This window comes from Zootermopsis nevadensis, unplaced genomic scaffold (genome assembly GCF_977971745.1).
Source record: "Zootermopsis nevadensis isolate Lab colony 2312 unplaced genomic scaffold, Znev_1.0 Znev_ptg000001l, whole genome shotgun sequence".
Lineage (NCBI taxonomy): Eukaryota > Metazoa > Arthropoda > Insecta > Blattodea > Termopsidae > Zootermopsis > Zootermopsis nevadensis.
This window is the reverse complement of record NW_028259133.1, coordinates 1,370,221-1,385,654: the sequence shown is the minus strand read 5'-3', so window position 1 is coordinate 1,385,654 and position 15,434 is coordinate 1,370,221. Positions and strand designations below refer to the sequence as shown.

The 15,434-nt window shown below is 33.5% G+C and overlaps 2 protein-coding genes across 10 annotated transcripts in view; one reads left to right on the top strand and one right to left on the bottom strand.

Moving 5' to 3' along the window:
• The window catches only part of Vps13 (vacuolar protein sorting 13C), an 88,672-nt gene extending 74,991 nt beyond the window's left edge, over window positions 1-13,681 (top strand). For 3 of the 8 annotated variants that reach the window (XM_022084563.2, XM_022084555.2, XM_022084551.2), the window contains one exon: window positions 825-4,666. In XM_022084563.2, coding sequence (XP_021940255.2) covers window positions 825-863 — 39 coding nt within the window. In that variant the 3' untranslated portion in view covers window positions 864-4,666. Of the gene's footprint in view, window positions 1-824; window positions 4,667-6,913; window positions 8,360-9,977 lie in introns of those variants that run through there. The other 5 variants (XR_015534697.1, XR_015534692.1, XR_015534731.1 and 2 more) reach the window with 5 other exon arrangements.
• Window positions 2,551-13,608, bottom strand: LOC147875150 (guanine deaminase-like). Of its 2 annotated transcripts, none has more exons than XM_087348236.1 (9): window positions 13,485-13,608; window positions 12,378-12,485; window positions 11,969-12,232; window positions 10,299-10,517; window positions 8,634-8,741; window positions 7,235-7,342; window positions 6,971-7,136; window positions 6,266-6,421; window positions 2,551-5,702 (listed from the first exon to the last, which is right to left on the bottom strand). In XM_087348236.1, the coding sequence occupies exons 1-9, from the start codon at window positions 13,503-13,505 to the stop codon at window positions 5,506-5,508; spliced, it is 1,347 nt and encodes a 448-aa protein (XP_087204362.1). In that variant the 5' UTR covers window positions 13,506-13,608; the 3' UTR covers window positions 2,551-5,505. The 2 variants fall into 2 exon arrangements, with proteins under 2 accessions (XP_087204362.1, XP_087204316.1); XM_087348190.1 differs by lacking the exon at window positions 13,485-13,608 and adding an exon at window positions 12,589-12,693.
• Window positions 13,682-15,434: the final 1,753 nt, after the last annotated feature.

Sequence of the window (15,434 nt, the reverse complement as noted above, 5' to 3'; positions counted from 1 at the left end):
GGCATGCAACATACTTGTGGGAGATGAGAAATAATTCATACAACATTTTGGTTTCGAAGCCTGAGAGGGAAAGAGACCATTTTAGGAGACAAAGCTGTCGCTAGGAAGACAATATGAAATTGGTCGTAGAGAGGCAGGGTGGACTCCAGTGTAAATTTTGCCTAAATTGTTATTGATTAAATGATATTTTTCCTTGCTATAACCAGGATGCAGTGCATACTTATGAACCCAGAATTATGTAATTTAGAATCTTCCTGCCATTCAGCGCTGTGTAACCTATGTGCTTACTTACATACTGGTATTCCATCTGTGTAAGGGAACTGCATGCTTGTTTTGAGCAGTACTCTCACTAGTCTAGGATGTATTCATCTTATGATTAACTCATGAAACATCAATAAGTCACTTCAAGAAGTAAAGAGTTTCTAACAGTGCGTGTTGAATATTCTTTTATTGTGGGTAAGTTACGTAGCGAATTATATTTTCAGAAAGTCTGAATATGTTTTCATGAGTTTTCTCATGTTTAAAATTTTACTATAAATATATTATCCCGAGTTAACTCATAAGCAATTAGAATTTTATGAATTATCATCTTTTTATGAATTTGTATTAAACAGCTAGAGGTGACTTAGGACAATAATGAATCTGTTTTTGCTGAAAATTGTCTTGTTTTTATTCCGTAAATTGCTCTCCTACATTACGGTTTTATGTTCAGAGATTAGAAAACTGAAGTAACATTTTTTTTTTGTTCTGGTATCTCATTCAGAAAAAAATGTTTAAGAAAAGTGGTTAACTGCTCACACGATAAAGTAAGCCTTCTTTTGCAGTGGTTGGTGACTAAGATGGTGCAACTAATGAAGGTGTAAGGATGGACTTGTAGATCCGGTTCATTAAGCTGTCTTCTAAGGGAAACATACGTAGCTGGTAAGGAAGTCAACGTCTTAAATAAACAAATAATGGCATCTTCCAGATGATTTTGTTATATTTCATTGACGTGTCACACACAGCTTATTACAGCAGTTGCTTCAAGACTTCTGCCGTAACGGAATTTCTTGTGTTGTGATTCAACTTCACAATTTTAATATCATAGAACTCAGAAATAATGTGACGGGTTGAATGATAAGTTTAAATTGTATAGAGTGCTCTGCCAGCACTTACATGGCTATTCTGTAGTTAATCAGTCACATTATTTATATGTACATGTAATTGCATAGGCCACTTGACACAAAGGAACAAATTGATCAGTACAAGCTAACGTAAGCACTTCGGTGATCAGGGATCGTTGTTTATTTCCTTATTGATAAATTAATGTCTGTCCATATAGTAATGTATTCTAAAGGATTTCTTTGTAAATTACAACAGAATGTTACATATTGTTGAAAAAGATGTTCAAATCTTGTTGGTTAGTGTTTGTTAGATAAATGATTAATATTATCATCTGAGTGCAGATTATACTTTTTGGATGATTGTTTTAGAGAGGTATATGGGTTTTTGTTCCTTGAAACAATCTTGACAAGATTTACAGCTCTGGATCGTGTTCTAATAGGCATGGGTTTTATTTGATTAGACTCGACTCCATGTTTTTACGTACCCAGTAAATATGAAGGCAGACATTTGAGCTCAGTACCTTATAATGATATAGTCGGAAATCAAAATATGCAAGCTTGAAGAGGCAAGCATAGGCACAGTATGTAACACGTTCTCAGTTGTGGGCTTGTTAGAATAAGGAAATGGTCTTCATAGTGACATCACTTACTTACATAACTACTTAAAACAATGATTGAAAGTACAGCCATGAGAGTACTTTTAAATAATGGGCTTTGAGTAGCATGACTTATTAGATCTGTGATAAAGTATTTTGCTTTCAAGTGTATCTTTACACATGTTGCAGGTGTGATTTAAAAGTTTATAAGTACGTTCATCTTGTCACTACCTTTATTGTTATTAAGTCAGCAACTGTTATACTTTGTAACTGATAATTTTAAGTCTGTATGCTTCAAGTTTTTTACAAGTCCAGGCTTCGTAAGGTATTACATTAACCTTTACGATGTCAGGATTAGGTTTCTACGGTAGACATTCAAAGCTCAAATAAATGCTGGAATTTCTTTAATGTAAGAACAGTCAACATGCCACTACAAGGCAGAAAAGGCTTTTAAAGGATACAGTTCACATTCCCTACCAGGGTACATTTTGCTGATTAAGGTTAAACTACATTTGCTTGTTTCAAAGTTTGGCCATAATTACAATGCTAATAAATTCATGCTTAACTGAATACAAATTTAGAACACAAAAACCCTTTTTTTACAGTTCATATTAAATCTTTCATAACCATTTATGTGTATAGTGGTCGCAGGTTGTGTAATTGTAAAATTTGCTTTGTACGTCAGGGTGGTAGGTAGTCTAAATAAGAAAGAAAATGATTTATGGAGTACACGAGTAAAACTATGATACAGTTTGCAACACCTAGCTTTTACACATTCAGCCATTGAGTAGGAAATATAATGTGTGTGTACTTTAATTTTTATTTATGTATATCAGTTTTGTTTGTTGAGGTTGTGTGAATATTTCTCCATAATGAAAATTAACAAAAACAAAAAATAGCCATGGTTTTAGTCTCAGAGACTTCTTTATTAGAGTGAATTGTCTATTACGCAGTTTGTCCTTTGCTTCAGGCAATGCACTTTTCTTGAAACTTCAGAGTCGCATTTGTTTCTTCACATTTTTTCTCTCCTGTTCCAGGCGGATTTAGAAAGTGAAGGTAATTTTTTAAGTAATGAAGTTATATAAAACATTGGGCTGTTCATTTTTAGTGTACCCTGTCCTACAGGAAGTTAAAGTAATGATTTATCATTTTTATGTTTTCCTCATATTTTTATACATAATCCTACATCTCCTTTCGAATTGTCCATAAGCACACAGGTAACTTGTATGTTTACATCTAAACTGTGATAAATTTGATAGTTTGTAAATGAAATATATCACTAGTAGAACACAATAATATTCAATTGTATTGAGCACAATAGGATAGCTTTCTTGAAAAAAGTTACTGCTTTTACACTGAATTAAGGACCCAATTTCATAATAATAAAGTAATTGTAGTGTTTGCTATGTTGACTTTCTTCATTTAAAATAGTATAATTATAAATTAAAAAATGATAATTACATATCAAAATTGTCATTGAATATTATATAAATTAACTGATGCTTTGCCGTTACTATAAACGTTTTTTGACGCTGGAAACTTGGGATGCAGAGGAAAAATTAAATAACCCTTTTATGAAAGTTTGGGAGATCACTTTGATATGCTATTTCAGTGTGTGCCAGCTTCATGTCAAAAGAAACTACTGCTGATGTATCACAGGTACTTCTGCAGTTTGGTTTGTAAAATTATTACCACTCTGTAATCTTCCAGTGATAACTTTCTGCCGTGAGAGCTTAATAACACTGAAACATCCCTTAGAAGACCTTTACTTCGGACTATTCATATGAGAGTTTTTAATTATATTAGGATTAATGATTTGATATTAGATGCATTCAGAATTGGTTAATGGTGGTTCACCCATTTCTGTAGAATCTTGATTCCATTCCATCATAACTCTGTGAATATGTTGTTACATTTTAAGCCCTGGTACCTACACTACCCAGGATTGGAAACCCCTGCTACCTTCCTTTCTGTATATTGTGGTGTAAACACTGCACCTCTGTCAATTGGACGGGGAGTTAATGTGGGTGTGTTATTAACAGTACTTATGCAATCGTTAAAGACAGTCAGGCACTACTGAAACAAAAGAAAACAGTGATTATACTGTCAATGCGATAATTGCTGTAGTTGCCATTGTCCATAGTTAAACACTGCTCTTCTGGAAAGGAAACAGGTCCAAGGAAGATTATGGTTTCATTGTCATTTTTATGAATATTGCCTTCTGTCTGTCTCACTCTTTATTTCATATGTAAAATTTACAGATTTAAACTAATTTAGTTGTATGAGCATGGAGATAGTTTGTTTAAAGCTGGAATGACAGGCCACTTACATAAGAGGTATTAATATATCTTTACCTGAAAATATAAGGTTCTAACTCCTCTTCCGTCAAAGGACTTTATACCAACTTAATAAAGTCTGCAGCTTGAGGGATAGTTATGTGTTTGTTGTATCAGTGTTTTAAATCTTGAGTGATACTGCATTGGACTTACAATGTACATCTGTCATATGCCTGCTAAAAATACTTGAAGTTGCCCATTCTGAAATTTGTCATTTGATTTTTTGTCTCTCTTACTCAATGCTGTTTTTAAATCACAAAGTTTTCCATTTGTTGATTAATTAATGAGTTAGTTTGATAGAATTTATTTCCGACTTCCTTATTGCATCACATCGATAAGGCCATCCATGTACTGTAAGGGGAAATCAGTGGGGGGATTTCTGAAGCTCAGGGTAGTGGCCTAATATTCATAATGTAACAACACTGTACCATACTTTGTAGACATGTTCATCAGTGGATCATACAGACTATATATAAGCTATCCTTATGTGAAATTTTGTGTGTATATATATAGTTTCATATTTATTATCACAAACTTCCTTTGAAAAATAATTTAAATGAATAACAGTTAAAAGCTATACAGAAATTGAAAATTATTATTTTGCTATTAAAACTGAACTCTGCACTGGGAACCATTCTTATTAAACTACAATACCATCCTGTTTTCCTACATTTGTCCCATTTAGACTTAACTGCAGTAGAATTATTTTTTTATAATTTTTGCATGTCATAAAATATGTAATACACTGAAATTTCTGATGGGAGGTAATAAATAATTGTATTTTTGAGTAAACAAGAGAGTGCTGACTAATGCAGTTTCTTAGATAAATGTATGTGAAAAAGTATTTATTAAGCATGTCATTTTACTAAAGCGGTGTTATTAATGATTTTAAATTATAAATTGATTCACACATTTATGAACTGGAGTATTGGCATGAACAGGTGGTTTAAATTTGACAACTTCAAGTCAATTTTTAATGCCTTATGTGCATAACACTAGAGAGCATCTTCCACATGCTAATAAAATAGGGTTATACGATGGTAAAAGATTCCACTTGATGTCATCCCAGAAGAGACCAATGTGAGAACTCCACCTCCATCATCAAATGAATATGTATCATACAAGCGTCAGCAAAGATAACATTAAGTCACTCACTGAAGTACATAGTTTAGTGATTTGCAGAACTAATTATGGAGCAATGGGAAGTAAATTATAATCTGGTTTGTTTCATTGTCTGAGATTCACTCAGAATTATACTAAAGCTATATCCATCCATATGTACAGTTACTGTAGTCCTATTATTTTATGGAGTACACAGACTTTTGACTGCAAGGGTTCTTGCTTAAAAAATTCTTACTTACTAGGGTCCAGGTATTTCCATTTAAAGAGCATTCCCAAAGAATAAAATGCCAATAATTATGATGACAATTAAAAGTGTGATCAATTAGCAATTGGCATTTTGAAGGTGGATTATTTCACCTGACGACCAGCAACGTAAACCTTGCTTATATTACGGTCATCACCAGTGTAAAGGAACTTCTGAATAAGAACCTTTATATCTTTCTTGTCCAGAATGTCAGTGGCTCCGGGATTATTCATGTTCACAATCAAGGCATCAAAATCTTTCCCTACTTTAAAATTTCCAGTTTTGTCCTCCACAGAAAGAGCTGAAATGCATAAGAGAAATTTAGTTGTTACTTTTCTCATTAATTTTATGATAGAGTTAATAGTTATATACCATATGTCAGCAGCAAATGCACCTCCTCCCTTAAAAAATATTTTGTGTTATAATTGAAGTCATAAGGTACATAAACCAAAAAAAGTTCAGTTGACTGGATATGGAGCTTGGATAGAAGAAACGGAAAATATGCGCAGTTTTTTGGGCAAGAAAACCTATCGGAAGAGATGAAAGCTGTTAATTAATAATGTTCATATGCTTACATAAATTATCCTTATATGTTTAAAAAATGTGCCTGACAACATAAAAATAATTAATTAATGAAGTAAGACTCTAGTTTAGAGCATTCTCTGACCAGCCCAGTACTCAAGAACCTACTTGTCATCAAGGATGACAATAAGGTTAGCTTCATCATCATCATGGTGCCTTAGCCACTGCATTCATGCAAAACTTGCAGAAATGTTTGGTTTTGGATGTTATACACATTTGCTTGCGAGTAAAGGAACCTGGTAAGGTAACAGTAAGATGTCAGTATGGCTGTAAATCACCTACCTTTGGCTCCTCCTAACGTAGCAAGATTGAAGGCTTCGTGGTAAGACAAAGGAACGTAGTCGCTATCTGTACCCTTCCCAAAAAATATGTGAATTGAAGTTTGTAGTGCACAGCGAATAGCATTCAGGATGGAAGTACTGTACCCACCAGAAACATCTAGGTGCAGAAAAATCAGCTGTCATTTAAAACATATGTCTTAGCTTTTTAAAAAATGTAGTATTTGTAATGGCATAGTATGGCTGTTACAGGCAGAGAGAAAAACCAACAAGTCAGTAGTACCTTTTTATCTGAAAACTATATGAAGTGTCAGTCAGGAAATCATCAACATTTACAAATTCATGAAGTGAGAAGCAGAAGGAAAAATTATTTAAACATGAATAATTAAGGTACATGGGTAATCTGCCAGCTCATATTCTATTTAATGTATAGAAAAAGAATGAAGTTCCTTTCTTTAAGCGAGATCTCACTTTGTGCAATATTATTACTGCCATGACAGACTCAACTTCCCTTGAAGTGACTGTACATGCACCACTCCTGCTCTGACTGGCAAGTACTCTTAGCTTTTTCAGTCACTAAGATCAAACTCCCAAATCAGCAAAGCATGTTACACAGAGAGTCTGTATCATGTTTTTGTCTGTCTTACATGAGACTTGCAGCAGTCGTCAACCTTTCAGAATCTGTGTTCTTCAGCATTAAAAATGTTACCTGTGCCCAGCCCAACCTTGATGCCGGCATTCAGCAATCTACGAACGTCACAGAGGCCACTCTTGAGTGAAGTATTTGAGTTTGGACAATGTGAAATGGCTGTACCGCGAGCAGCCAGAACTTTCAGTTCATCATCACTGAGATGTACGCCATGGGCTAACACTGTCTGCAACGTTCAATGTAAGCAAGTCTTAAAACTTTGTTACTAAAAGTGAACAAACTGGTTTAATTGGAGATTTTTGTTAAATCTGATAATTATATTACCTTGTTTGTGAGTAGTCCAGCTGTGTCATATACGTCTGTATAGTTTTTGCATTCAGGGTACATTTTCTGTACTGCTACAACTTCACCTGTGTTCTCAGAAATATGAGTCTGTAATACAAATGATGGAAAAGATCTGAAAAAGTTTTAAAAGGTATAAGGTATGAACATAATTTTATAATATCCATTCTGTTATAGGTTTTAAGTAGTAGTAAACAACTATTGGGGTTCATGGGAATTTAACTAAAGGACTAAAAAATATTTGGTAACAATGTCAGCAAAGCACTCGATAGATTCTATACACTAAAACAGCCATAATAGGATCACAAATAATAAGGAAAGAGCCACAATCAGAAGCCTGAGTCGTCATAGTCACCATTGGTTCAAGAGAAGTATCAGTAAGAGAAAAAACCTGTGATAAGAGAGCAAATATTTGTAACAACTTTTAATGTTGATCAAATAATTCTGTATTTAAGTGGGGCATGTCAGAGAGTAAGAACAACTTCAAATTGTCAATAATGACACACTGTAATCAATCTACTTAGCCTATTTTTACTCTGTAATGAAGTATGGAATATTTGGAGGGGGGGGGGGGGAATTCATATAACAGCAGATTATATTTGCTTTGAAAAATAAAATCATAAGAATTATGGCTGGTACCAAACCAATAAATTTGTACAGAAGTCTACTTAAGAAACTAGAATTTCTACCTCTTCCTCATGAATATATATTTTCATTCATGAACATCATCATAAATAACATAGAAATTTTTCAGACATATTCAACTATACACAGCGTTAACACAAGGAATAATAACCATCATAGACAAATTCCCAACCTTTTATGTTTTCAGAACAGAGCTCACATCAAAACCTTCAACAGTCTTAACAGGAAAGATTTAAAATAGCATTAAAATGATACGTAAATACAAACACCTTTTATTGTGTGACTAATTCTTACAGTTTAAAGAGGACTCTTAATCACTTTCGGGGTTGCTGTAGTTATGTATTATAAATCATCATCATTAACATTTCTGGTGTATAGCAATGAACTGAGTGTGATATTTTAATATTATTATGTCAACCTCTGTCATTTGTGAAACCCAATTAATATTTCAAATTGTACTCATCTGTATGTTTTATATTTTATACTTTATTCCTTATCCAAGAGTCAGCCAAACTTCTGTATGCATGGAATGTGTGTGTGTGTAGACACTTTTGAGATGTATACCCCCTCCCCCTCATACTCTGTAGCATCTTAACCCCCTTATAAGCTCCAGCTACTTATTCACTCTTTCCAATATACTTAACCTAACCTAAAGCATTCTGATCCAAACCTGCAGTTGACCTGTTTACTTACTTGTGTGCTTGTTTTCATAGTACATATGACAATAGAAATTTACCTGAATGTGTGCATTGTACTTGGTAGCAAGTTCACCCAGAAGAATCATGAGCTTCATGTCACAACTTAGTGCAAATCTTGGTGTTATGATTGGCTGGACAAGTTCATTCTGCAATATACATATGCATGAAATTTAGTAGAAACATACAAAATCACAGAGCAACAAAACTCATTCCATGAAATTAGGTACCAGATTTATCATTGACATGTGCTTAATACTCTGGTCATTCAAAATGTATATTGCAGATTGGAATTTAAAATTATTTTCGTCAGGTATTCAAAACAAATACTTTAAATACAACTGTACACTCTTTAAGGCAGTTCAGATGGAATTAAAAATCAGTTTTGTATACAAAGAGGCTCTAATGAACAAAATTTGATCAAGGAAAAGTAAATAGTACATTTTAAGAAAAAAATTGGAGTATTCTAAATTTTCCAAAACTTAAAAAAAATTCTGGAAAGAATACAATGAAAGCTTCTTTCAGGGGCTTTAAGCTAAGAAAATAAGCTAAATAGAGTTACTGATTCTGTCAGTAATTATACTATCAACAACCTTTAGTGAAATTGGTCACTTTAAAAATATTCACATCCTAACTATATACATTACACACTAAATCTCTGTTACGCTTGAAAATCATTTTCCAGAAGTCATTTCAGTATTTCATCACGATGCTCTGAATGTTTTCAAGTAATTCAAAATGACACTTCCTAGAATATTTTTAGTTTTGATACGAAAGGGACACGAGGTTAAATCAAGTGAGCACCATTGATCTTTTACTGGAATGCCACACACCAAATTTTGTAACATCTGTCACCAGGCAGTTAGGTTAGGTTTGTATGACATTAATGGCTCAAACACACAAGTCACGACGGTAATCTCGTAAGCCTATTTTCTTTCTGAAGAAAGAAAATTGGACTGTAAAAGGAGAAAGGAAATGAACATGCATTGGCCAATTAAGCATTTAGTCAATTCTGAAAAAGCTGTAATTGAGATCTATGTAAGAAGGTAAGTAGAGTCATGATTTTCTGAACTTTGGTTATCTTACATTCCGTTTTATCTGACGTGCCATGTCTGAATACTCCATTTTATCAAGTCAATTCAGCATGTGGAATGAATCACAGTGCACTACAACACACCTTCTACAATTTATATACTCGGTTGCTACAGACTGGCACTGGCCTGACCTTAAAAAAAATAAACTCTTTCATTTTCAAATTTACATTATTTTAAATGCTGTTTTTGTTTGTGAGATTTTTTCATTTGGTGCCATATTTTCTTCACAATATAATATCACAATTTGAGTTGAAATTTTCAGTTACCTGACCATCCTTTGGTTTTGTTTAGGTTGGTTAATTGGGATTCTACTGTACCTTTAAAATAAAAGAAAGAAATTCACTGTAGAGTCTTCTAAGCATCACACTACCTGTACAATGACTGCAGACCATAAAGAAAAGCCTGAATTCTCAAGAGGAGAAAATTTGTTCACTAAGTATTATTACAATTTATGTTCCTTAAACATTAAAATTACAATGAAGTATTTTAAAAAGGGTTCAGCTTTGATGGGTTTTTTTACAAGATACATATTTCTCTTTTTACAGATTTCCAATTCTAATGATGTCAAATTTATAATAATAAATTAAACATTCTTTAGAGCTGTGACCTTACCCTCTTGCCTTGAATGTCCCTGATGTACTGTTCTGTACAAATGAAAGAATCATATGTGTCTTCCCCATATCCCTCTGGAGTATCATGGTTCATGTTCACCTTTCCAATGAATGCTCGTTGCCCCAGACGCTCCACACTATCTGCCAGGAATAATGAGCTGTCATAATGAAGTGTCGCAAAGTACGCTGCTGTTGTGGTACCATTGGTAAGTGTTTTGTTCTGGAAATAGTACAAATAAAGCAACACAGGGAAAGTATTTGTGTATGTAACTAATAAAATGCTTAATCTACTAAACCTGACATTTCAAGCCATGTCACTTCATTGAAAGTCATTTTATTAAGTATCATATCAGATTTTTATCTTTCAAAACTTTATAGTGGTCAGATTTAGAGAAAGAATGGACCAGGAAGGATTAAGTGGACTGCATGATGTTGAGATGATGATGAAAGAAATGGACAAGAACGATACAAACATTAATAGCAATAATGGAGAAGCGTGAATGAAATATGTTGTTTAGAAGAAATACTTCAGAAGTCAGTAAGAGTGGATAATTTTAAGTGATTTGAAAAGCAATACCAAGGAGAGGAACATGGGAATTATCACAAAGTGACCCACTAAAATGCCAGCAGACTGCAGACACTGAAACATAAGAAATAGAAATAGCTTTTTGAAGCTTACACCCACCAATTCAAAATGTCTTTGGTCAATGATGGTGAAGATGTTGATGATTACAGTAACAATGATATGCTACAATGACTTTCAGGCTGGGAAGTCCACCTTCAGATGTGTAATTTCTTAAGCAACACACACAGTACAGTATAGTATAACACGCAATGTACAGAGAATGACAAACGATTCCTTTGTGATGTAATTTTTTGAAAGGAAACCATTTATAAAATTCTTCGACGGTAAAGAAACTATTTTTGTTTGAATTCCCCCCCCCCAAAAAAAAAAAAACTGTCAGGTTTCCCTGCTGTATTCTGTATATATTATCTACATAGCTTCGGCTATTCATTTTTTCATATTTAAGCATCCACAATTATTCAACAGAACAACATCAATGGACAACAACCCCTACTGCTGCTTTGTATATCTTAAAAAGGTAATTTATGTGTTGTACCAGACAGTACAAATTTCTTCATGATGTATGTCTGTCACCACATTATAAAAGGATATATTATAGACATACACATATGATCACATGACCAAATATTTTTCTTTTCTTAAAACCAATCTGGAACACAATTTTAGAAAGTAGGCTATGGTAATATTTACTGTATGGACTGTCTGAACATGGCAGGCTTTTGTTGTAATAATGATGAACCCTCATATTCTGTAGCAGTAGTTACTGAAATATACTTCATAGCATAAAATAAGTAGGCAATGAACAGTTTTGATGAAACACTGATTTTTTAATTTTTTTCATAACACTATAAAATTCACTTAGGCCTCACTATGACGTGGTCCATGGGATCTGCACTGCAAAATTGTTAAGATATCGTTCTGTATAAAGCACAAAGTCAGGCTAGATTTTGGGACCCATGATCTATTCATGTAAAACCTGATACTGGACTATAATGGATTACATTACAGTAAGGATATTGTATACTTATGTTTATAAAATATCTGAAGTAATTGTCTTCATTGTGTAATTCATGATGTTGACTCACCACAATTGATTCATAAACTTTGGTGGCAAAATCGACATCCATGTATTTCTTTTCTAAAGGAAAAGTGTATGTTGTAAGCCAATCTAGCAGCTGTTTGTCATATCCGAGACCACAGTTTGGATACTGTGGTGCATGAATGTGAGTGTCAATGAAGCCTGGCATTACAAACTCTCCCTCACTAAGATGATGCACACTGTTATCGTCAATTCCATATTTATGCTGAGTTTTTACCAGCTTCTCTGTGCCCTTGCATACAGACACAATCTGCAATCAGCAATCATTCCAATAATCAGGACAAAAAGGAGTTCGTCAGCTAGAGAGAAAAAGGCATTACACTAGCTACACTTCAGAGATCCTTTGGAACAGAACTTTAGTTTCAGTAATGAACAACTAGTACTTGTGAACTTACCCTGCCTCTCACTACTGCAATGAATCCATGTTCAATAATGGTAAGTGAGGTTATGTTCTCAGAGTGTACGATTGAGCCAACTATTATGAAACTTGTAGCATACGCTTTCTGAAAATAAATTCAAGATACAATTAACAAAAGGATCCAAAGGTTTGACATATGAGCATGTTTTATACATTAGGAGATGTGGGAGTAAAAATGGCCATGCAACCTTTTTCCATGTTTTTATGTTCTCCATTATTTTTATACATTTTGAGTACAACCAACACTGGTATAATTAATCATACTTTTTTTTTCGAACACTGAAGAGTCAGTTTTGTATCTGTACTTCTGGCAAACAGGGTGACTAGTCATGCAGGCCACCGTGACCAATCCAACTATTTCCATTGCACCAGTTCAAGTACTGTTCTGTGACTTATAGACTGAAATGAGATGGACTGCTATAGTGTTGCAACCACATGTTTAATCTGACCTAGAGAGGAACATCTTCCAAAGGCAGTGGTAGCTCACCCTGTAGGAATAAGCATGTTTGCTGTTGTTATGGTATGCTATTAAATGATGGAAGCAGTCATGGCCTGATTTAAGACACTATATTGACAATTGCTTTTATGTTTACAATTATTATATATCATGGACTAACAATTCTTTACATATTTTGTTTTTGTAAGAGTGAGGAGAACTACAAAACATCTGTTAAATTAAGAGTGGGAGTTAAGAAACAGGTAAAGCAGATTTTGTACAACAGTAAAAATACCAATGTAAAATTATGTCAATAATCTGTACCAACAGATAAATGAAACATTACAAGAATTCCTATGACCAGTATTCAATTTGTTCAGTACCTAATATTAATTCCAGGGCATGGTGGAGACCAAACATTCACCTCAACTAGTGCCAAGGTTAAAAATGTGCAGAGCCCTACATCCATTCCCCATGTTTTCTAATATATGCTATCAGTTCTACCATGTATATGAGCTGCCAGCCAACACTACTTTTCTTAATTATGAATCTTATTACACAGTTTCTGAACATCACATCTTTCATGTAACTGTGTAGTGCAAAATGTATGTTATACTTACTAAAAGTACTGATAAATGGGTTAATTACCTGATATAAACCACTAGTCATGATGTATCTTTACCATGAATGAAACTTTTCACAAACAGTACACAGAAGTATTATTACTAAATCCAACTTACTGCGTGTCTTAGATACATGTCTAATAGTGTACTCTAGTGGTAGGAACACTGTAACAGCTTGTACAGATTATATTAATCATGAAATACAGACAACCTTGAACCAAGCTTATGATATCTGTTGTAACATTAATTACTCTCTATTGTTTTATCCCTTGAGAATGTGTCCTTTGTAGACCATACACATACTTTAAATGCAGGGTTTCAGTTCAGTTTATTGCTTCCATCTTATCATACATATGTAGGTATAGGAGATGTCAGTCTAAAATACCTATTATACTCACAAATATGCAGGCACTAACACTTTCATATACTGCAGTAATTTAAAATAAATAAAAAAAATAATAAAGCAATTAGTGTAAAGTATTTAGAGTACTAAAAAGTATAAAATATAGCCTATTAATTTGCAAAACCACCTTTGTATATTAATTTATTGTATGTAAGATTTGTTACAGAATAAATTACTTTTAATTACATTTAAAACATGTGGGTCATTTATATTTTTATACCACTTGGCAGTTTACTATAACATTTTATACCAATGCTCCGAGCAAACTCTTTTTACCAGATTTGTTATGCAGAATTTAGTACACAATTTTTGTTATCTAATACTGAATTCACATATACATCCTCTTTAAAGTTTTAATCAGGATTTATTCTTGGAAACTTTGTATCAGTGATATATTTTATGTTTTAACACTGTGTTAAATTTTAGGTTTTAATGGATATATTTTTTAAGGGTGAAATCTAGGAGGCTGTAATGGTCTGAGTTTCAGGCTAGAGATAGGTGAGATAAAGAATTAATACAGAATTTTGGTGGTAAACTACCTGGAAAATGATCAATTGGAAGACAGAGAGCAAACAGGATAGCATTATTATGGGTCTCAGGAAGATCCTAACCAATTTAACTAATTCCACATGATTTCAATCCCTTCAGTGTAATAAATGTAAAAAGAAAGTTGTCACTGTGCTTAAGCTCAAAACCATGAAGATGTATGGGGATCGGAGGTGCTTCAAGCATTCTTAACCTTGCTACTAAGTACAGGTTCACAGGCATATTGCCTGAAATATTTTCTTCCAGTTATCACTGTAAGGAAGGTAATCTAAATGTTAAGAGGCGTGTAAGGAAACAGGAACACTGTTTCTTGTATATAAGCTTATCTAGTTGACCACATCCTTCTTACAGATATAAGAATGAAAACAGGAACAAATATTCAAGCAAGCAAATTTTAGTCAAATATATAAAACCAAACCTAGTGATTGTTGTAGCAGCTACATACACTTGAAAAAATGTACACAGAAATTTCAAATGCCTGAGTAATTTAGTACTTTTTGTGCTTTCCATTTATATTCCTTTCAGCAGCTCCAAAAAACAAGACGATATTCAGAGCTCTGGTTTAAAAAACACAAATTGCTTACTCTGACTAAATATCAAAGGGAAAATTTAATTTCATCTTTAGGATGACATACATCACAAACAATTAAATAATGGTGTCATTATACCTGCTATTAGTGATTCTATGCCAATTAGAAAAAGGTATGATTTAGTCGAAAGTCAATTCTTCAAAGGCATATTTCTGCCGATCAGTAGGAATCTGAATGTCTATACTCATGCCTGTTTGAGGATACGGACAGGTCATTGTCATGTCATAGTCACTACAATGTAAGTCTAGGGGTTTTCCGAATAGAGGGCTTTAAAATTTTCAAGGTCATTTGAACGTTATTTTTTGATACCCATATTTCTGGCGATGAGCGGGAATCTGAGTGATAATATTCATGTCAGTTTGAGTAGTATTATTTAAAATAGCTGAGAATTATATATCTCTGTTAGAAGGGGAAAATAAACGTTTGTACAGTATCC

What these genes read in the sequence shown, in the direction of transcription:
- LOC147875150 (XM_087348190.1), bottom strand. Translation starts at nt 12,615, where the DNA reads ATGGAGAACATAAAAACATGGAAAAAG. An exon ending in AGTACAATGCACACATTCAG is followed by an intron (nt 7,343 to 8,633) that starts GTAAATTTCTAT and finishes TTTGTATTACAG; the next exon opens with ACTCATATTTCTGAGAACAC. An exon ending in TACGTTAGGAGGAGCCAAAG is followed by an intron (nt 5,703 to 6,265) that starts GTAGGTGATTTA and finishes TATGCATTTCAG; the next exon opens with CTCTTTCTGTGGAGGACAAA.